The sequence below is a fragment of the Glossina fuscipes genome, unplaced genomic scaffold (assembly GCF_014805625.2).
Source record: "Glossina fuscipes isolate IAEA_lab_2018 unplaced genomic scaffold, Yale_Gfus_2 2, whole genome shotgun sequence".
Lineage (NCBI taxonomy): Eukaryota > Metazoa > Arthropoda > Insecta > Diptera > Glossinidae > Glossina > Glossina fuscipes.
In genome coordinates this window covers 35,071,306-35,095,770 of record NW_023998416.1, presented here as the reverse complement: position 1 = coordinate 35,095,770, position 24,465 = coordinate 35,071,306, and the positions used below count along the sequence as shown (strand labels likewise).

At 34.5% G+C, this 24,465-nt stretch overlaps 1 protein-coding gene across 2 annotated transcripts; it reads left to right on the top strand.

The window, feature by feature from the left end:
* Nucleotides 1–14,758: 14,758 nt before the first annotated feature.
* LOC119633499 (lipase 3) lies at nucleotides 14,759–20,476 on the top strand. 2 transcript variants are annotated; one of them, XM_038027089.1, is made up of 4 exons: nucleotides 14,759–15,215; nucleotides 15,638–15,882; nucleotides 17,334–18,077; nucleotides 19,943–20,476. In XM_038027089.1, exons 2-4 carry the CDS (start codon nucleotides 15,718–15,720, stop codon nucleotides 20,345–20,347), a joined length of 1,314 nt encoding a protein of 437 aa, XP_037883017.1. In that variant the 5' UTR covers nucleotides 14,759–15,215; nucleotides 15,638–15,717; the 3' UTR covers nucleotides 20,348–20,476. The 2 variants fall into 2 exon arrangements, with proteins under 2 accessions (XP_037883017.1, XP_037883016.1); XM_038027088.1 differs by having other exon boundaries at nucleotides 14,759–15,882.
* The last annotated feature ends 3,989 nt before the right edge of the window (nucleotides 20,477–24,465 follow it).

Below are 24,465 nucleotides of genomic sequence, written 5' to 3'. Positions count from 1 at the left end.
CTACGAAATGATATATATACGTACATATATATATATATAGAATTTAGAATAGAATTTATATAGGATGAAGTGAAACACCCTCAACATTAAAAAGTCAAAATTAGTTTTACTTTTTCATCCAGTGACAAAACTCGATGATCCAGATCAGATGCTTGCATTGGCTAAAAAGATGTACGAACGATCAAAAAGTTTATAAAAGTTGACTACTGTTGGATGTTAAATTGGTTAATATTTTGTTTACCTTTCTTCAACTGTCGCTTGGAATTGTTGTTTCCTTAACTAACTTATCATCAGGTCATTGATAAAATGCCAATAAAATTATGCTTAAGATTTCTTCCACACACTCTAGCGACTCAGTTCTCAAATTTTGCAATGACCGCTGACATCTCACACAAATTTGCAAAATAAATCACTATGACATCCTAACTTCGGCTCGTCCCTTCAAACGTCTTCCGTTTTATTAGACTGGCAAAGGGAGGATACCTAGCATACTTAGCTCCCTTGGGACTTTCGAGCAAATGTAACGTGTGAAATACAAAAAAAAAAAAGAAAAGAAAAACAAACAAACAAACAAAATACATAAAAATGAAAAAAAGATAAACAAGTACAAGAAGGAAAAATTGTGCTTTCTTTCACATAATTCACGGTCACTGTTCATAAAAACAAATGGAAAACAATCAGTAGCTAATTCAAGTTAGTTACTCATATATTGTTAAAGGTGTGTATGTTGAAATTTAAGTGCGCGTTTGTATGTCTATATAGGGATTTGTGTACGAGGGTGTAAGTTTCTACATTACAAGGCATGTTATACATTTTTCTATGTAAATATATTACAAATATGTAGAAAGCAATTAAAACAAGCCTCAACTAATGCATGTAATTTGTTTTATGTAGTTTCGCTTTCTTATATCATAGAGTAACGCAAACCGAATAAAAAAAGGACTCAGCTGTTCTGACTGTGACAAATACGAGCACCGAAAAACAAATTTATATAGAAAAGTTTAAGTACCGAAAGATAGAGTGATAGTTGTGCTAAGAAACTCGGTAAACACTAATAAAACTTGAATTATTTTTCATTCCTAGATAAACATTCATTTTATCTTAATTTCCTTTATTATGCATGAATTATGCTGAGATAGTATTTTTTTAATAATCGTGACGACAAGATGATGGGATTATATGCATTACTTGTATTTCTTTCTCCATATGTAAAACAAAGATCATACGGTATAGGGATATATTTTGAAACCATACAGAAACCATACATGTCCTATTAGCCGTTTTAACCTTTTTTGTTACCGAGCAACCAAATTTGAAACCTTTGCAAAAGGAAAGGGGGGCCTTTTAAATTAACTTCATTATTTTGCCACACCTAGCGGTTGTGGCTGCATTAAAATTTCCCACCGAAGCTGTCTCAACCTTTGCTGAGTCATTAAGGATGTAGTTGATCGAACATTGGGGTAATAGAGGAGAACGGTTCCCCTATTGATAAATTCTGGATGTTTTACTTCAATCGCATACTTTAGTTGCATTAGTCGTGGAGAAAAGCGATGATTCCTCCGGCCAAGTTGGAGCAGCTTGAGATGCTCCTTTAGTCCCTCTAAACTCAGAGCATTATTACTTTACCTTGACATCAATCCGGACGTTGTCACCAATTCCGCGACTTCATCCACCTTGAACGACGATCTTCTTCGAGTTGCCCTTTACATCTCACCTAAATTAAACTTTAGGGCAGTTTTTCGAGTCATGGACGAGGTGATCCCTGAACCTCTTTGGTCTCCATAATAATAAATTGCAGTTTGCTGTTGTATATTTCCTCAGAGAAGACATATCCACTTTTGAAAGAATGCATAGTGACCTGCTTGCCATGTATCCCAATATTGTAATAATTTTTAATTGCGATTTATTTACCCATGTAAAGCCTTTAACGTACGAATCATGTGCTCCAGAAGCGGTCTCGGCTGCAGTCAAAGTTTTTTACCGATTCATTTTAATATTCAGCAAAAATCCACCTCATTTATCGATTATTTTCTCATAAGTGAGAATCTTACTTCTGCATAATATCGTCAAGCTGTTGCCCCTGGTTTTTTGCATCACAAATTAATCTCATTACCGCTTTCCGTCAGCGTCATTAGAGCTGGATGTGAAGTCTGTTATTCTCAAGCTTTTTAATAGAACGATCGCAGATCTCTAGATCGAATAGAAACCCTTCCATATTAATGCCACGTTTTTCTATTTCATCAGCCGAACGATCTTTTACTGTTCGTATTGCTACATATTTTAATGCGTTATCATTGTCTGAATCCGAAATGCTTCGATGATTGCTTGAATACGTTCAGAACTCACAATCTATATCTTGCTGCTAGTTGGAATTGGAGCTTATGAAGCAAGACGATTACATTTGCAGCTATCTAGCTGAGTGATATACCGGCTAATGTTGTAGTTTCTTTCTGCACACGAAATGTACGCGATTGTGCGTAAACTTAATATGACATCACACCGATCGTTAAGTGTCTTGTAATACTTCCACAACCCAATTTCGTACAATATCTCAACCGAATTGCGACCTGTAATAGTTTGAATACATAAACAGATATGTGACAGACCTTCTAATTCTGTTTGTCGTTGTGCCCATTGCTGCGTATCCATATATCACGGACACAGTGTAGCTTATAACCTAAAAAAGATATTACAAAAAAACTGAAGCGTGAGTTTTCCAAGATCCCTAAAATACCAGGGAATACACTCAGCACAAAACTCTACCCTTCCGTAACTTAAATGAGATATATCTTATAAACTAAAGTTCTTATAAATACTTCCTAGAGCCATCTGAAAGAGAAATGCAGCAAACAAAATACATTACAATTTTGACATTTCGTTTTGTGGAGTTGGCTACAGCTGCAAGAGAAGTGTAATATTCGTAGTCATTCCTATTATATATGAAACTAGAGACTCTAATGACAAATTCTCAGTTACAATCGCCAAAAATCAACTCATCAATTACCGCAAATGGTCTTCACAAACATTGCTCTTACGCGGCCGGTACGCTTTCAAAATCGTTTGTTCGAAAACTCCTAAGACATTTATATCAAGAATCGTACCTTAAGTGAACACGATAAGAACACTATAATATTTCGGAGAGGAGTCTGCATCTTGATGGATTTTTGCATTTTTTGTATTTTGTTTTTCTTAAGTCAATCTTGACGGGAAGGAAACTGTAGGAATTTAGGACATGACAACGAAATCGTGCGGACGACGGAAAAAATTGTCATTATTAAAAAGAAGAAAACTTTACGCCATAAATAAATGGAATGCTATTACATTATCCGTACCGAAGAAATATGTGTGATGCAAATGTTTCAAATACATAGACGCGTATGTACAAAAGTTTCAAGGTTATCTCTCTCTCTCTCTTTCCCTATCTTTAAGAGTGTTCTCATTTTGATTAAAACAGCTGCAAGTGAATTAAAAAGGAAAAAATGTAATGTTTAGAAATTTCTATAGCAGTCACTACTGTGTTGTGTATGTTCTTCATATTTTACCAATTAAAACGCACGCACAGCATTCAAGTATTAAAACCCTCTTACAATTACAAAAACAAAACGCGGCTACGTATTTTCTCTTTCACTATTATTTACTGGGACTTACTGTCTTATGAACGAGTTTAGTAAATAGAAAATATGAGTGTGCAACTAGATATCGTATACGCAACGTAAAGAAACGCATCACTTTATTCATTCATTCTTTTTGAGTCGCTTTAGAAAAATACACTAAGGAGAAGCTAAGAATGCCTGCATGAATGTATGAATAGTTGTACGCATAGGCAATGGGAAAATTTCGTGGCGTCACTCGCTCTTAACGGCAGACCTTCCAGGACTTCTGGGCGAAAAACTAAAGCGAATGATTTTCAAAGGCCTTGTTTGAAATCAGGCTTACGCCTTTGAGAGAAATCCGCAGAAAGCGAAACAATTGGTAATTGAATGGGGCGAGGTTCAGGTCGAGACATATGTCATATGACGTCGTCCCGACAGAAGGTGAGGACTTCTCTATTTATCAATTCTGAACGATTTATCATGAAAGAGTGGAATCAATTGTCAGAGCATTTACTTAGTTAATGTCAAAGTGTTATCGCCCGCGTACAACTTTTCGACGCCTGTTGCCATCCTCTTTAGAAATGGCTCGATTTTGTTTCATTTTAATTTTGCTTAATTTTTCACTATTAGCTCATATTAAGTCCAAATATCAAGCCCCATTTTGTGTTGCCAATGCTTATGCGTCGGTTTTCCTTCAATTTTTCCGAAAAAATCTATTAACGCGAGCTCGTAGAAATTTCAGGAGCGGAAACGATCACATCAATACATACAAATCGTATAATTACCGTCAGGGCATATTGAGTTTATGCGGCCATATGTTACACGCAGGGGGGAATAAAATCAATTCAGAAAATGATTCTAAGCCTGTCTATCCCATTTTTCATCTTATATGTGTCCATGTAAATCCGCGTTGAAGCTACAAGTCGCAATTTTAGAGATATTTCGACGAAATTTGATGTTTCGACCCAAGGACGAAACTGATTTGAAACGGCCCCCTTTTTCGGTCATTCACCATATCATACCCGATTTTAAAAAGTTATTGAATGGAAAAAAATTGCAATTTTTAAAATTTGTCGACAAAACTGGCTAAGTAATAGTATTTCGGCATTCTACATTAGTGTGAAAACGTCGAGTCGAAGTTGCAATTTCTCTTCTATAATCGGTCCTACGAAAAAGGAATCTCTATAAAAAATATAATTTTCAATATTTCATTCTTCATAATAGTAAATTGACAAAGAAATCAATCTTATTGAGTTTGGACCACGTAGGTCCAAATTATGTATAAGTATTTTCAGGAATGATGAAAATGTGTTCATAAAAGTAATTTAACATAAACTTTAAGTGGACTAAACTCGAACAACATATGTCTGTTTCTTGCATTCCACTGTACATAAAATAAAAAAAAATAAAAACAATAAATGGTAAGCCCTTCAAAGAAGTTGAGTAACTGTTAATGTTTTATGATGAGGGAGGAAAAATAGTAAAATTTTTGAAGTTAAATTAAATTTGCTAAATTTGGATCACGTTATATGATGTTTTGCGCATCATCCAATATACGGGCTTTCATGACAAGTGGGCGGTAGTATAAAAATAATGTGTAATTTTTGGCATTTTATTATTGGAGCGAGCGAATAATTGTGCTCGGCGAAGCGGTGTAGGGAATTGAATGGACTGCCTTGTATGGCTATAACGTTCTTACCCGTTTTTTTTTTTTAACGTAAATTATTTCTAATTTTAATTATTTACGGATCACCAAACTTTCATACACCCTGTAGTATGGCTTGATAAGGTCAATATTTTGTCATAGGCGCGCGACTCTAAATCCATCCATTGGGGAAAACGGCAAGAACCAATCACTCAGATTTATTTCCTATTCGTGCAACGCAGTGAGGACCAGAAAAAAGTGAGGAAATAAACAGAGAGTGGAAGGTCGTGGCGGCAGCCTAGTGGGTAATCGGTAAGCATTATATCTTTGCCGACCGAACACTCACCATAGCGACGACCAAATAACCTCTGTCGCGACACGCATTGAATGAATCGCGGATATTTATTTATTAAAAGGCATAAATGTATATAAAACAAGAGAAAGCAATATAGTGGGCCAAATCCCACTATTCAATACCTTGCATTTTTGTATTTTTTCAAAGTTTTATTCATTAATTAACATTGACTCGTACTAATTAGTTCGCAAAGGCCGGCGAGAGCCAATACCTGACTTAACAGTATACATAAGAGTATGCTTTCAAAGTATTTTTTCAAACTTAATGCACTTTAATCTTTTTTATTTATGTCCATCTGTCCGCATGTCCATTTCTGGTTTGGGTGAACATAAAAATTAAAATAAAAATTTTCTACTTCATCACTTTTTTTTTTGTTTAGAAAAGAACGCCTATTTTAATATGATAATAAAACAAGCGAGAAAATTAATTATATTTAGCTTTGACTAAATCTTTTATACCCAACGCTGTTATCCTAACAACAGAAAACAGTCTATAGTTCCGTACTCGATAATATCTGATGGGTGTGACTGATTTTATCGATTACTCTCGAATATAGGTGAAAATTTTGATCGTCAGCAAAGGTGGTGTTAGTGTACATTTTACTGTATCTTCTTCTTTGTGGGCGCGAGAGTCTTTACCGATATTAGGCAGATAGGAACAACAGCGCAGAAGAACCGACGAGCGGATCTATATTCTTAGGTGGATTTCGAATTTGACACTGGTCAGGAATATATACATTTTATGAGATCTCTAAAGTTTTCTTCTGGATGTTATAAATAATAAAAGAATAAAATATTGATGCGCTGAAATATTGGGGTCAATTTTTCTCATTTTTGTGTAGATGTTAAAGGATATAGTCGGAAATTTCAACGCCTTCACCTGTAGTTTGTGAGTGACAAGAAGAAAAACGCTCTTTTTCGTTTTGCTTTTGAAAACAAAGATGTTCTTAGTTTCCATGGTATTGTAGGTGTATAGTTCAACCGATTTTGTCGATATACAAAACCCTTCTGCAAGAAGGAATTTCCAATATTCCCGCCAAATTTGCAGCCAGAAGAAAGCTTACAACCGTCACTACGTAGACGGATGGACGAATGGATGGGCGTACTTAAATTGATTCAGACTTCAACGCTACTGAAAGGGGCTAAAGCTTCCTGCTTTTTGGCTTTTGCAAAGGTTTTGACAAAACGCATATACCTCATCTGATGGGTTAAAAAAATATATAATTCAAAATACAATGCTATTTATCGTTCCTCAGGGGCGGCTTTATAGGTTTCCATTCGCTTATAGCACAATAGAGTCAGTTATCCGTATTAATTGGAGTATCAAAGAGGTCCAACTTTACCGTCGATGTTACTCATGTTAGTGTCTAACATCATCGCAGCGTTCGCCGCAATTTGGTCGCGCTTTCTTTCAAATTAAGCAGAAGTGACACGTTTGTATTTGGGGGTTATTTGATTATAGATCCGAATCTACGCAAAGCCCTTAGAAGGCATGTTATACCGGCTTACAATGTCACGTGAAGCTGGAAGGCAATATTTTCATCGTGAATAGCTCGAACGCTACATCAAACTGAAAGCTTACGTTAATGAAAAACTTGCATATTTCTCTAAGATCTCTGGCAGATAGGTCAAAAGTGTACAAAAGCGACAAAGCCTATCGTATCCGTTAGTCATCCGCTAGACAAGAGTTTGCAAATTAGAGTCCAAAGCTTTGTAGAAATATTTCCGACAGGTATCTTATCTACGTCAATTCAAAAAAATAGCCTAGATATGCCAGTTGATGGGCTCGTAATTAGCAAACTACCTTCATCGGGTACCGCAGAGTGAGGACACAAACGTTTGCATATGGTATTATTCAAAAAAAAATTTGTTATATTCGAAATTAATTTTTTCTGTAAGTATCGGATTTTCTGTTTAAAGACACATTTAAATAATAATCTTAACTTTGAGTGAGTGAGAGCGATGTCATGCATCGGTTTTTTCGATGGAAATGGGAAAACTCAAAGCAAATGTGCCCCTTAGCCCTCTCTCGCGTTCTCTCTATCTTTCTCTCGTATATTCAGATTTTATGCAGGTTTATGCACTTGTTTTCGCTCTTAAAAATTGTTTACTTCTTATACAAAGATATAGTTTAAATGAAATACTGGCAATGAACTACTTTATGCACATTTTACCTTTTTTTCTACTATTTTTCTCTCTAGTTTTTCATTCAAGTGACAACAACAGCAGCTGCAGTAACTTGTAAGTGTAACAACAATAACAACAACAACAACAACAACAACAACAAGGGTAATAACAGCATGAATAAAGGTAACAAACACTTAAGAACGGAAATATGGACTTGAACCGTTTTCTTTTTCCACATATATATACGTGCATATATATTTATTTGTTCCTTATAATAAACAGTATCTAAGTACGCCTACGAAATAAGTGCAAATATGCCTTAATTTCTGTTAAAAAAGTTTTGCAGAAATTTAAAGTTTTTTCTTTGCTTATATCCTGTACAACTATTTATAACGATATGTTAAGTTTATATCGATGTATGCAATAACCAGAATGACATGGCAAGTTCAGCCCGCTATTATAGCAATCGATTCCTTAATGCCAAAACTGACTGAATTGAACATGTATATTTTTATGTTCAGCCTGAAAGAGAGATTGGGCGTAACCCCCTGTTGCGAGAAAATGAATTGGATCGGATTTTTCTCACAGCCACCCCTCCTTTCTTGGAAAAATCATTACACAAAAAAACTGCACATTTCTAATATTTCTCGAAATAATCACGAACTAATAACATTTTAGCATCATGAACTAATTCGATAAGTTTGCAAAGGGCGGATCAGTTTTGTGAACTTTTTCCCATAAGATCCCACGAAAACTACCTCCTCAAATGGCAAAAAGGTCGAATTTTTAATATTTTGTCAAGAAAATTAATTCATAATAATAATAATGTTACATAGAAATTAACTGTGCCAAACTTGGACGACATAAGTCTATTTCTTAAGCCTTTACTGTGACAAATATATCTGATTTTTAACACTTCATTATGAAAATACTTAACGAATAACAAGATCACTGGCAAGAAAAGTTATTTGCGCGGCGTCAGCTTATTTTCGGATTTTTTCCTAAACAATAATAGCAAGTTTTTTTCAGCTTAAAACCTGATATGGTGCAGTTCATTCCATTTTAAATACGATTCACGCTGCTTCAATATATATAGTTTTGTAAAAATATTAAACCCAAAAATACATGGGCAGGCAGAAGACAAGCTTAAATCGCTTGTCACTAATATCATAAACTTGGTACACTGTGTAGCAAAAGATATAGTGGCACGATGTATAAAAGCGATTAGATGAAGATGATCAAGTTAGAATATTATACTGGGCTATGGACTACTGTCATCATCTTAAAAACAAATATACAAATTTTGGGAAATGAGAAAACAGAGATGTTCTCCGATAATGTTGCACTGTGACTGAACGATGTAGGATTAAAAGCTCAACTCTCTCAACTCTAAAAAAAAAGAGTATTCGTGGCTATATATGTGCATGTTGAAGACGAACAGCAACATCAATTTCTTACGCCAGGTTAGATGAAAAGGTAAACAAAAAGCGCAAAGTCGACCATGCCTTTAAGAACCGCTTCGGAACCAATACCTTCGCATCAAGTTTTAAATTACACAAATCTTGCCTGGCATCTGCCTGCAATTGTTACGAAATTGTAACTAAATAACATAAAAAATAGGTAGACTAGATCACTTATGGCAAACGTGTATCAAGCAACGCCATGAAGAACTTTAGATAGACTCACCACATTCTATTATACCGATCAATTCAGAACTGTTTTTTTAATTGATTTAAGTTTATCTGCAAGCGTTTCCGTCCCATAACTGCCAAAGAATTCTGAAACACTAAGTATGTATCAAATGTAACCAAAAATGTGTCCGTTACTACCACTCACATTTTCAAATGTTGTATACCAATGAAAGGAACCTCGAAATGTCAAAAAAACTTCCCTTTGTCTGTGAACAATGGAGTCTAAAACACAATAATCATAACATTATGAAAGTATTTCTTATAATATCAAAAGAAATGCATTTGTAATCCGTCCCTCAAACTTTTCTTCTTTATTTTATCTTGCTTCAAAGGTTTCCCTTTTTCGACGAAAAAAGTTGATCTCAAACATAAATTTCCCACACCATACGTATGGAGAAATAAATGAAATGAAAATAACAAACAATCTCGTCATGTCCCTTGCGGTAGAAAAAGAGTCATTTTTAACGTAAAAAGTCGTTCATATATGCGTTTGACATATCTGTCATGATTCATTCCTTGTTTCGGTGACTATCGACAAGAAAACGGAAGGTCTTCGTAACATTATCACTAAACAATAACTTCACTACCGCTGGACAATAGTAAAATCGATAACATGATATGCTGGTTAGTTAAACAATCTAGGTTTGAAGGAATCGGTTTTGAAAGTATGCTTTGAGGAATATAAATACAACAAATGTATATATGCGCTAAGAGTTTTAAAGTTTGAAAGATAAGTTTGAATGAAAAGCAGACATAGCTAACTCGAGTAAAAATCTCGCACTGACTTCACTTTTCGACTGCATTTCAAAACCAGTATAAATTCATTCTTAGCAAGTAAGGGCAAAAAGTAGATACATTTTGAAAAAAAAAAAAAGAAAAAGAAGAAAACTTTATGTCATACTTACGCGCCATTGACGAGCCAAACGCAACTTTGCGAACAAAACATTGCAAGACGTGTAACATAAATCAAAGCGGAATAGTTATCAAATTATCGAATAGCTTTTCGACCTTTCTTTACAACGTTTTTTAAATATTTTTTTACGCAAATGATTTCATTCATTCATTCAGTCATTGGAAGTAATAAATAAGACATGGACAAACGTTTTTCAAATATTCGTAGACTAGTTTTTGTGCTTTATTTTTTTTTCTTTATTTCAAAGAAATAAAACAGTGAGAGTAATCAAAAAATTTCTCAATTGTTATGAGAATGTTTTCATAGCTACCAGCAAAGGTGGTTGTGCTCGCTTGTCATTCAGCTTGGAAAAAACAGATCCACGCATTAGAGATTTAACGAAGTGTAGATTTATTTTCAATCAACTACGAAGTCAAGAAGCATTGACCAACTCATAAACATATCCTCAGTTAACTAAAAATCGCAGTTTACAATCTCTGACGGGCTGGTCCAAAAAATACTATCTAAAAGTTATGCGCAAAGGTCCATTCTGTTCAACTGCCAAGCCCACAAATTACGAAATTATTTGCACTCATTAGCACGTTGACTTGTGATAATAGTGAGTATATGAAATTCGTTGTATATCGAATATGACTTTCATACACGCTTGACGATTTGACGAAGACTGATATTATACTAAATTTATCTTTCCTTTGGTGACACCAAGAAATGCACATTAGAAAAATATGCAATCTTGATAGCTATTAGCTGCTTCTAAGTCATTTGATCTCTCTGTTTATCTGCCTTACATCCACATTTGGGATATTCACGCTCGTAATACCGACATATAAAGTTCATAGTTGGTTTATATACAATCAAGTTGGAAATTGGACGTCCCAAGGACAGTAGACAAAAACTTCATTCTTCCAAATCAGTTCAAACGCCTCCGCAAGAAGCAGAATGCTAACGCACATGCCCACTTTGAAACTATAATTTGCTGGTTTGAGATGATGGCTACCCATAATCCGATGTATACTGTAATAACCTGCATCACTTACGATTCAATTGTCGACTCGATCTGGGTTCATATATCTTTTTATTATTATTTTCAACACAATATAAAAAAGTTTGGCACATTAATCTGTTTTGAAGCAAGAGCTATTAAAAACGAACCGAAAATTTTCTACGACTATGCCGAATATAAGACAGCATTCAAATAGGTCTTCAGGTGAAAAATTTTGCAAAAATCATTGGAAATCAATATTTCGACATACAAAATGAATGTAGAAGATTTGGGTGGAATGGTACTGTTTTTGGGGCCCCTGCCATATGTGTACAAACTAAAAGCCTTTATACGAGAAAAAAGAGGAAATTTCAGCACTTTATGACGGAAATAGAGCGATTTGGCATATAGGCGTGATCTGGTATGTTTGGACCGGATAGGTCTATTTTTGAAACGTACATTTTTATACCGCAGTTCTATTTTGAGCATTTTATGGCCAAAATAGGCACAGGAGATTTGACTCTTGTCGGGTCAGATTTTGTAGTCCGTTTGATATAATGGTTGCCATAAAACGTAAGCATATAAATCATAACAAGGCATAATTTTTTTTTTATTTTACGCCGAAAATAAGTGGTGTACGATATTTAAGACTCGACTTTGTCCGACTATAATGTTTCCTCACTTATTTTTGCAAAAAGCTTACTGGAACAAAGAACTAGTGTTACTTCATTATTGCCTTAATAGACACTTGGAGAGCTTTAGTTGAATACGTTTCAGCATTAATATGTTAAACTAGTATAGCATATATGAGTTCGTTGTGTTGTTTTTTGTGAAAGAGACGAAAATAATTAAACGCGCACAGTTATTCAATGAACAAAATAATAGAAATAAAGGAGGGAAAAAATATGGAAGCACGAATTAGTTATTAAAACCGATATGTAAATATTTGTAAAATTAATTTATTGTATTTCAAAAATAATTCAATGGAAAATATTATGAAATAACCGAAATTGCGTTTCAAAAATATTCTAACGATAATTAAATGAAATGTGCACTCTATATATGTAATATGTTGTATAATGACTAAAGAGTCATTGAAAACTTATTTGAAGTCGTTTGTAAATTTATTTTGAATACAAAAATTAATTATGAAATTAAGTAAAGTGCCATTAAATCCGTCAACTTGTATGCATTTTGAAGGCATAAACATTTCAATGCATGAACAGAAAATTAACTCAAAAAAAAAAAAAAATGTTAAGTATTATAATAAAAAATTAATTATTAATAAGCAAAAGGTAGAAGATGTGCCTTTTGAACAGGAAAGAGACTCTCGCCCTAATATTCCACATTTAAAATCTTTTTTCTATAATTTTTTTTCCCTTGCATTATTAAGTTGCGATTAATAACAAGAACATTACATTTTTCACATGTTTTTGATTTTCAAGCAAAAATAGTAAAATTTTCCTACTAATTACGATAACTAATTCTGAAATTGGGAAATGGAACCATATTAATTTTATCATTTCATATATAGAATCCGGAAATATATATATAGAAGACTCGACAAAACATGTCTGCACAAACAACGTATATATTACCGTTTCCGGTCTTTTTTTTTTTTTTTTCTTTAAATAGTCCAAGGCGTCGACCATTAAATTAAACAATTTTATCGCACACAGTGTGCCTGAACGCCAATAATTTCTACGTTACAGGCGAATTTCTTAAATATGCGTATTTTACGTAATTTGTGGAATTCATTATCTGTCGGTTCTCATCTCCAAAAGATGTAAGCACTTTTGAGGATTAGAGAAATTCAACTGACTTTCAAGTTTCAACGGCTTCGGAACAGTCGTTGACGTGCTCGAGAGCCCTTGCCGATCACTGGCACAAAAGGACAAAATTTCCGTAACGACACGCTCTCGCTTTTGTAACATTCTTTCTACAAGCCAACAGGATTTTTTTATATTTTAAATAAAATTACCTTATGGCGCATAATTTCGGGCGAGACGATCACAATCATCTTCTATGTGACTTTACCGACCTTGGACCACGACCCTCTTCTCTCTCTTTTCTTTATTGCCGTCTGTAAACCCTTTTCAAAAGCCCCTTTGTCAACTGTGCTAAAAAAATTCAAAAAGATTTCAAAAAAATGTACAACATTTTAGAGGGGCAAGATCGATCATCAAACCACTTCGCAAAAGCCTTATGTAGGGAGTAATTGCACATATAGTCGAATTCCATCAATTTTTAATACGCCTCGCCCTTGAGACAAGAAGCGACTTGATCAAAAAGTAGGTCCATATACATAGCAGAGAAAACGATTCGAAATTGACTAATGTAATAAAAAATGGATCTGTCTCAAGTCCTTCTAAGCGTAGTATGTGTTCACATAAACCTATCATATGCCAGGTGGCACAAGTGACGTAAGGAAAAAATATATTAAAAGCAGATGAATGAACATCTGTATACAAAAAGTGACTTTTGTAATCCAAAAGCATTTCTTTGTTTTCGTTTTGCTTCCCCTCACTTTAATAATTTATTGTGATTATAGTGAACTGCACAGCTGCCTAATTGGAGAATGAACAATAACAACAACAAATACTTCCACTATCTAATACATTGATTGCATAAAAAATATAATCAAGTATTTGTAATAAATGGTTACATCGTTCATTTAAATTCAAAAAAAAAAAAAACATAATTGAAAGAATTAAACCAATGAAATAACAACTTATTTACGCAAAGATATTGTTATCATTAAGGATTGTAATAATAAAAACGAAGTTAATGGCTGCGAACTTTGTATCGTTTTAAGTTGAATAAAGGTACGAAACAGTCAAAATATTATGGCCGAGCAAGTTCGACCACTAAGTACCTTATATCACTTTCTCTAACATATTTCTTCATTCCCACAAATGCCCTTCTATGGGACAAACGAACCGACTGATCCAAATTTAGCAATATTAAATTATGCCAAATTACTGTTATGAAGCAAACTTTCATTATAAGAGTTTTTCAAACATAAAAGCTTACTGTTCACAAGAACGGTCCTATGTGAGGGGATTCACAAGACTGGCTACTTCGATGGTGTAACATGGGAATACACTTTCTGAAAATGGGGCGTTATGTGAGAAGTGGTCATAAAATCGACACCCTTTAGTATACCAAATATCGAAATGTGTGATCAGCAGGTGGAAAACAAAAATGCATAGAGAAGTGTCAGGCGGGCAGGCATATTTAAATTTCCTCGATCGATCGATGTTTGTCTATCTTAAGTCCTCTGGGCGTTACATACGTTCCGGCAAATCAAATCTACTCTGTCCCACAAGCGATGTTGGGTAATAACCTATATATATGTAATGTACTAAATAACAAACTATAAAGAAATAATGAATAATATTTTAGAAGTAATCCATAATAAATAATAAATGCAAGATAGTAAAGAATAAAAAATAAAAACAATACATATCAGTACTTGCTTTAATTTCCGTATTTTCTCTCAATGTTTCTAATTATATTGCACTTATATATATATGTCTATATATCTACATATTGTATATGCCTTCCCGGTCGCTTTCATAAATAATCGGCAGAAAGGAAACAACAATTCGATTATTGCTTGCGCTCGTGTTACTAATCGAAGGAAAAAATTAATATACTCCTATCCTTGGTTGAGGGATACAAAGATTATATAAAGGCTAAAGCAAAAATCAAACTTTAGTTATTCGTATAGAAATATCGAAACAATGCGAACAATGGCTATAATAATTGCACAAAAATAATCTAAACAAAATTACGTTAACGCATGAAGCGCAATAATTTTTTTAATATTTAGCGTGAAAATTTAGTAACAGTGGCGCTGGTGATTGAAATAGTTTAACAATATTAATATTAGTTCTGAGAAAGCTGGGTAAATGTTGAAATCATGTTTTTTTAATCGGTCGGCAGACCGACATTCCGTTGTGACTAACAAAGTGAATCAAAGAATAAACAGCACGAATCAAGAGCAATGTCCACCGTGATCGGTATCTTAGTGTTAAATTAATTGTGTCGCCTTGCGTGGGATGACCACACCTTGGCACTCGCTTGGCCAACACTCGTGAATGAATTCCGTTCGTATTCCGTATTGCTACATTGCCTAAAGTGCTATTATATTTCTTTCTTGAGCACGTTAGAAAACAACATCGAACATAAAACACATTAGAAACAATTTTCTCGTACAGTTTTAACGACTTGAGGACTGGGAGAGTAAAAAATCGAAAGAACAAATCGTCGTCCCCCTTTTATAAAAAGAATATACGCATAAGTTTTATATAATATTTTTCATTGCAGGCCTTACGCAAAAGAAAAGGTAAAGCCGGAATACTCCGATCAAGTAAACGCAACATTCACGAGCGTTGCCTTTCATCAATATGCTGCACGTATGTTGCCTAATAGTAGAAGTTTTCAATACACAGCAGACAAAGCTTTATGCGAAAATGTTAGGAAAAGATCGAAACTTCTTTTTGTACTTCTTAATTATAAAAATTATATTAATGAACATAGGAGACCAAATGGCAAATGGATTGAAAGTAACGGTAAGTGCTTATACTTTAAGAAATTTTGCAATGAAACCTTTTGTGCTCCTACATCCCACATACCCTACACCACTTGTGGTACAAGGTATATTAAGGATGTGCGGACGCATGTAACACCAAAAGGGACTTGAAGGAGACCCACCTAATCGTAGCTTGTCTGCCGGTCTGTCTGCCTGAAGTCTGCCCATGTGTAGTTGTGTTCAACCCACAAATCGCAATATTTTAGAGACTCTGATGAAATTTAGTATACCAAATTGTTTTGGCCCAAGCAAGCAGTAATTTTCAGAATCTCGCAAGAAAAATTGCTCAGTAACAGCATTTCGTCACTCTAAACTGGTATGAAAACATCTCATAGTTTTTGATAAAAATTCCTTCATAATAGGAATTAACTTTACCGAGTTTGGACCACGTAGATCTAGTTGATGGATCCCTGGTCAACAAGATGATTCTTATGAAAAATAAGCCTTTGTATACATATATATATATATTAAAAAGGTCTAGGTTTTAATATTTTTTGATGAAAATTGGTAATGAATTAGGGAATTTGGGTCATATAGGCCTATTTTTTAGACCGTCATTTTAACTATTAAAAAACCTTTCAATGTTTAAAAATTTGCCAAAAACCACATTTGATTTGATAGGTTTATCTACTGAAGATAGACTCGGTGAACCAGTTCTACTTGCAAAAATTATATATTCACAAGTTTTTAAACGCTCTACCACTAACTTGATAATTGACAAATAAAAATATTATAATCGACCAACGTCATTAACTATACCGTACACCATTGAACTTCTTATACCTTTCTTTTCAAAATAAGCCGTTGTCCGGGAAGTAGTCGAAAAAGTGTAAAGGTTAAAAATTGTGATTTGTTGTTTGACTGCAAACATGCATGGCACACATGGACAAATACAGATCAACTTAGAAAGTGAATTTGAATGGATTGGTATGATAATATCAAGTCATGCTGGGTATATTACAAGCGAGGTATGGCATGAAAGTACATTAAATTCAAAACACCTTCACACAGTTTTTTCACATCAAAGAAGGTGTCATAATTATAAGATCTTATATATGACATACCCATATTACAATTAGATTTTATCGTCTGAGTTATATATACTACTTTACTTATACATTTTAGTCTAAGCATTATAAATTAAATGCACTCTCCTTATTTATTGCTTCCCAATGAAAAGTAGTTTCGTTTAACTCATTGTCTTCAATTACGAATAGGTCAAATATCGATAACGCACACCTAGCTATATAATTATCAATACGGATCGGTTCAAAAGAAATCAAATACATTCCTCTTAAATTATTCGTGCCGCTTAATGGGATTTTTCGGTTTTTTCAGTTTAAAGATAATGAGCACATTTTGTTAATGACAGAGTGTATTGGCCGTAAAAGTACTGACCTAATGAAATATTATATTTCTATTCGTTGACAGGCAAAACTCATCTCCATACACAGCTATCCAGTAGAGGAGCATACAGTGCAAACCGACGACGATTACATATTAACTGTGTATCGAATCCCGGATTCACCGAAATTGAAAAACGTGAACAGTAGCTATGAGAAACCAGTAGTCTTTTTCCAACACGGTATCCTATGTTCCTCAGATGATTGGATTTTATCGGAAAGCTCTAGTCTAGCGTTTATGTTAGTTGACATGGGTTATGATGTATGGCTGGGTAATGCGCGTGGTAATACTTACTCACGTCAGCATAAACACAAGCATCCAGACTCTTCGGATTTTTGGAATTTTAGTTGGCATGAAATAGGTATTTATGATTTGGCTGCAATGTTGGATTATGCATTAGATGAGACCAAAGCAAGTTCAGTGCACTTCGTGGCGCATTCTCAGGGTACAACTACATTTTTTGTACTTATGTCTACGATGCCCTGGTATAATGAAAAAGTGCGTACAGTCCACTTGCTCGCACCTGTTGCATTTCTGAAAGATCACTCCTTTATATTATCCAAAGTGGGAGGCTTGTTTCTGACCACCGTAGACTTCTTGGGCTATCCCTCTTTTCTTAGTATGATGCTGGGCGGTTTTGAATTATTGCCAGCCAGCAGTGCGCAAAGGCTTTTTTGTGACTACATCTGTTCGGAGAACTCAAGCTTACGATTCCTGTGTTCGAGTATATTGCATTTCATCGGAGGCTGGGGTACACGGCATTTAAATCAAGTAAGTTATCGCGATACGTTTATCTCCGAACGCCTTTAAATGCGAATTTTTTATTAGCTATGTGAATTGATATCTTTCACGCTTGTTAAAAAAGTATGCTTAGTATTTATATCGATTGACCCAATTTCAGCTTTTTGATTCATTTTTCGTATTTGAAAAACGTAGACAAAGATACGCTGTTCTCGTCTAGATTTCATACACATTAGCCCTTCTACCATTGACAGGACCATCATATAGAAGCCAAGTCGATAACTTTTCCTTATGTATTGGGAAACTTGCGGCAAAATAATAAATTCTGATTTCGACAGCTGATTGCACCTAAATTTGCGGGAAGAGCACAAACCGTACGATCATAGACTTGCAGTGCAACCGGGTACTGTCAGAGGGTTGAATTGATTTAGCCTTGCTTAGAAGGCATGATAACTGCGTCACATCGTGCCCTTGTTGGCTTTGTCCGGCAGAGTATTCACACAATGTATTATAGTCCATAGTAGACTTCAGGATGTGTACGCAAATATCCGCGTCAAACTCCAAGAAGTTTCTCTCAGTAGATACAATAACAAAAGAAATTTGAACTTACCCTTTGTATATTAATACCCATCGCCGAAGGATGAGAGGTATATTCATTTTGTCAACACGTTTGCAACGCCCAGAAGGAAGCATCAGAGATGCTGTAAAGCATATATATTGTTGATCAGCATCAAATTCTAAATCGATTTAAACACGTTCGTGTGCACGTCTGTCTGTCTATAAAATGTCTGTTTTAAACATTCTGTTACCCGGAAAAATGAAGCTATCAACTCCAAATGTGACCGAAACACTGGAAGTTCTTGCATGCAGATAGGTATTGAAAATGGACGAAATCGGTCAAATGGCACGCCCACAGCAGCACGTAAACTGAGAGCACCTTTATTTTTCGAAGGGAATAAAAAATGGCTCATTACTCATTGCTCATAAACTATAACTAGTATACGTACAAAAATTTGAACCCACATTCTATTGACGATGCTGTAGGATTCGTGCACAAAAATGAAAATAATTGACCACGCCTGCCCACTGTTATAGTGTATCAAAATTTAATTGTTTTTTTAATACCTTTCTAACGCACAGAAATAGACTTCAAAAACCCCATAAAGCAAACAAATCCTTGGCTAGATTCAAATCTTGAATGCATCTAAACATGTCTGCCTGTTCATCTGCCCATCTGTCTGTTTGCGCAACTTTGTAGTATTTGTGCTCAACAAATATTTTGCCCCCTTTGCAAATTTGCAAAAGAATTTGAAAGTGACCTAAACTTTTCAAAGGACACACCTACAGCGCCCACATGCCTCTGCGACAAAAACTTTTATTTTGAAAATAGAAGAAATCAACTGCGCCCACTCCATAATATAGGGCATGAGAATTTTGTTCTTTTAGTTCTTTTGTTTTTTTTTTGGGGATAAACGACGGTGGGTATAAACGATTCGGTTCAGACCGAATTAAATTTTCTTAGTTATTTTTTTATTGCCACTCTTTTCATCAAATTCGTGTTCTTTACTTTATTGTCAAGTTGCACTTACCGCCATTCTCTTATATGATTAAAAACATCCGGTGTGTGGCTAAATGGGCCAGGCTATCGCGTTATTGGCACTTCTTGGTTTCGTAGCAGTAAGATAAACTTAATACAAGACATCTTCATGAGCTATGGAGAGCGAAATTAATTTCTATTCTAATTAAAATAACTTTATATTTTTCAATCTTTCACATATTAAATGCTATGTAATTATTATTAATTATAATTACTAATTACTCTTAATTATTAATAATACTTTTAACACTTTTTTTTATTAAATTGTGTTTACATTTAATTATTTTCCAATATTTAGACTTTGCTGCCGCATGTATGCGAAACTCATCCAGCTGGAGCTTCAACAACGCAAATTATACATTATCTGCAGCTATATAGTTCGGGCGACTTTAAACAATACGATTATGGTATAGACATCAATCTCAAGAAATACAATCAAGAAACACCACCTCACTATGAGCTCAAAAATATCAAAACCTGTGTTGATATGTACTATAGCGATAACGATTACATGTCGGCAGTAAAAGACGTCGAATATTTGGCGCGTCTCCTGCCCTGTGCAAGACTGTTTCGTATTCCATACAACGACTGGAATCATTATGATTTTCTTTGGTCAGTCAATGTAAAGGAAATTATAAATAAACGTATTATCGAAAAAATCGAACGATACGAGGAAACACATGATCACATAAAGAACACATGACAGCTACGAGAGCTATAAAGAAATTCAACAAATAGTTCAACCATATCGTCGTGATACTGCTATAAGCAAAAAATTTGCAAATTTTTAGGAAATTCAAAGAGATTTTTAGGCAATTTATTTATTTATACTTTCTTATAAGCATACGCAAATAGTAGAATAGAAACCAAATAAATTTAAGATAAGTAAAATGCGTTATCTCATTTCGATTACAGAAACCGGTTTCAATTCGGCTTTTATTTTTACACCCGTCACGGTAGGACCCTATAAAATGTATATGTTCTTGACCAGCCTGAAATTCTGAATTGATTTAGCCAGTCCGTCTGACCGTCTGTGTGATGTGTATTGTTGGCACTCTCCTGGTCGCAAAAATGAAGATATCGACTACAAATTTGGTAGAAACATTGGAAGTTTCTGCACGCAAGTTGGTACTGCGAATGGGCCAAATTGGTCAAAGCAGAAGCCGGCAGTGGAGCACGAACTGAACTCAACTCCGCTTTTTTTAACAAAAATTTCCGTATTTTTACTCACTACTCGGAAATTATTAAAGTTTTTTTGACTTCTTCTTAAATGAAGAAAAATGGGTTAATTTTAGAATGAATATGGTAGACACTGCGATTAAATTTTTCTTAATAATGCCAATGATATGTGTATCAAATAAAAAAACTTGGAGAGTAGAATGCGAAAAACATAGTGGTGGGTATGCGAGATTCGTCCCTAGTCGGATATAAATTTTGTTAAATATATCTTGCTTTTGCTCGAAGAAGGTATCATTACAGATACTTTCTTAGGAAAAGCCTTTCAAAAGGTAATAATTTATACTAAAAACTTGCAGTTGGAAAATTCAAAAGTATTTGTTTTATCAACGTTCTAACTGGTGAATGGCACTAACATACATAGAGGAATAAATTTAATTTTTCATATATTCAAGGTTTTCTCAAAGATGTGCAGCTCTTGGTGCATTCTGATAAACCAGAGTGCGTAACGACCACAAAAAATCCATAACCGATGAACTCGAAAGGGCTAACCGGAGGTTGGCACTCTCATTGACATCGATCAAACTCCGAAAATCCTTGGGAAAACTATACGACAATCGGCTTGTTGCTCAGCATTTATGTAGAACTTGATATGCAATATGCAAACTTCTGATTATAATAGAGCGTCTGCAACGGGCGAACTACCACCAGATCATCATCATCAGTATAGCTTGTAGATTGCATTGAAAAAATAATGTCCTGCTCAAGGTAGCATGTATAATCAAAACTTGGTTGAATGAAGAAGGCGAGATTTAAGATTTTTAGGCAGTAATAAGGTATTGTGTTACTACGAACTAGAATCCGCAGAGAGAGAGTATAGAGAGCAAGGTTTCAACTCAATCAAGACAAAACAATACACACGAAAGTATAGAAAGATCGCGGAACTAAAAAAAGTAAAATTGTTTTAATACGTCTGTGGCATTAGGTGAGGAGGACAGAAATAAAATATAGTATACATAATAAATGTAAATAGTATCGAGCCGCAACCGTTGTATGCAGATTGGGCGAGAACGCTTGGCTTTACTATTTTACTGTTTTCTATCGAACGTAAGAAACTTCTTCTTCTTTTTGCAACTTTTCAGGATTTGCAAAAATTACTTACGTTTTCCAAGCTTAACGACTCAGTAAAGCTGAACATGAAAAATCTATGAATTGCGTTAATAAATTTTTATATCTATTAGTAATGAGTCATAGTTGGTCTACTTTTTGCGAAATCCCGCTGCATACATAATTTCCCGACCTGCATAGGGGTGGATTTAATGCTGTTTATTTACAAACTTTAGGAAACAGTATAATCCACTAGGGATAGGTTTAATCTTAGTTAACACTCACAGATCAATTTTGAAAACGAATGCGATGCTCCTACTACACTAATAACATTGAATACTTCAATAATTAGACCCAGAATATATAAGAAGTTATAAAGATTAGCCCAAATTTTCTTAGGTACACCGAAAACTCGTTTATAAAGAAATCGTGTAAGCAACACGTTTATCAAAATATTTTATAATTCCAGCTTACCAATTAACGATAATGAACACCCAAATTAATACTACATTAGACAACACTTTTGTAGTCGCGATTATTACGCCTTGTGATGCGGCTTGTTACTCTCACCTAAATTTTGAGGTTATCTTTATTTGCGTTAACCTATGTATACCCTTTTAGCCTAATCCCCCCACGATTTTACAAGTACAAGCTGAAGTTTTACTCTCTATTGCGGATATAAAAAAACAAAATCTGTTTTATCTGGCTACCCTATTCATGAAAGGAAAACCATATTCACCAAAGAATTTAGTAACTAAAATATTCTCCTTCTACGATTTGACAACATAATGTTAACATAATTTTTGATTTTTGTTTTGTTTTGCAGTTCGTCTCCATTTCTCGATTGTTATACTGTTCGAAGACTAAGCGACCCATTCGGTCATCTTTATCATGTATTAACTGCACCAAAAGCATCTCTGACGCGTCTAATTAATTCTTTAGGTTATCACTCTATATAAACGCTTTCGAAGCTGCGAAGCCGCTCGGTGGCTAATCATCCAGATATTTGTATATAAAACTATTTCAGCTAGCATTTTAGGACATCATCGCCCACATCCTAACTAAGCCAAGTAGAGATGGAGGAGTAAGATGGAGACTTGCGCCATTGTGCGGCCTTCGACGTCTTCTTATTCCTCTTAAATAAAACAATAAATAAAAATTAAACAACGTTTCTCTGATATTGGTTTGCCTACAAGTAATTCATCAATCGAAACCACTTTGTCCTTAAAACAAATCTGTTCAGACGGGCAAAACTATTTTGGGATGAAAATTATTCATCATTTTACCCAGTAGCAGGATTCCGCCTACCAGCGTGATGGATCTTTACCTACAAAAAAATTAGCCACAACTCGTTGGTGCCGAAATGGAAAGGAATTTTTTTTACTTTAACAGAGATTATACGAAGTTGTACGAAGCAGGGGAGAAGAAGTTTGTGAAAGATTTTCATAAAACTGAAATAAGAAAAACCCCAAAAAATTATAAAATCACTTAGAAAAAAATTGTTTATTGAAATATATAGCATTTATTAATTTTGTGTTGGTGGTTTGATATATTCGTTCGACGGTTGCTGGACAAGAGTTTTTTGTGTTTAATGAAATCTCTGGGGAAGTCCTTCATCCAAATGAATTTTTCTTTACTTTTACCTATTAATAAATTTGGGTACCTAAATAAGGCGCAATTTAAAAATATTTTATCTTCAATTACCGCTGAGCCTATTAGGAAATACCTAAATCATGAATTACAAACTTTTTTTAATAGGCAGGGTTTAGTAATCCAAAGCCCATTCATTTTTAGCGACGAAAACGTCAACCACTTCTTTCATAGAAAAATTCGTTATAAGTTGATCTTGCGTAGGTTTTATTCTCGTAACTGGATCGAAGTGACCAACGCGTTGTAAATGTTCTTCAACATTTTTTTTTTGGTTCGTTACTGTCGCTGCCTTATAAAAAAATTGGCAGGTTTTTGTAAATCTGGTATTAAAGTCGAATCAAAAAAAGACTATATTTGTTAAGACAAAAAAGATGGTTAATGTATGCTAGTTCATCGGTTACAAGTGATGATCATCGATTTAATGAATGTTTTGAATACATAAATTTGCGTTGGATTCCATTACCTAAGGACGAAATGCTCCGAGTTATTTCATGCAAGTAAATGCAGTAAGAAAGAAGGAGAAGAAAAACATTCTTTTATATGTTGTTCATATGTATTCTTTCATATATGGCGTTCACTTTTTTTTTAATTTTCTCTTCGAACATCTAACCTGGTAAAAAAAAAAACTGGTCTTTTTCTCTTAAAAATAGATGTATAAGGAGTTGCGTCGCCAAATAAATATATATATTATGAGGAGCCAAAGTTGTACGTCGTTTTGGCCTCACAGTTTCTCCGTCTCTGGTGGGAGAATAGTGCTAGCTTAAGGTAGAGAAGTAACTTAGAGAATAAGGTAGAGAATAAGTTAGAGGATAAGTTAGAGAATAAGCCCCAGAGGACGGGCGCGTTATACCCTCACAATATATATATATCAATAAAAGGCACAAGGCG

Bases quoted from the DNA above. Each gene is read 5' to 3' on its own strand.
- LOC119633499 (XM_038027089.1), top strand. From the start codon at position 15,718: ATGCTGCACGTATGTTGCCTAATAGTAGAAGTTTTCAATACACAGCAG. The intron at 15,883-17,333 runs GTAAGTGCTTAT...ATTCGTTGACAG, and splicing joins CAAATGGATTGAAAGTAACG to GCAAAACTCATCTCCATACA. The intron at 18,078-19,942 runs GTAAGTTATCGC...TCCAATATTTAG, and splicing joins GTACACGGCATTTAAATCAA to ACTTTGCTGCCGCATGTATG.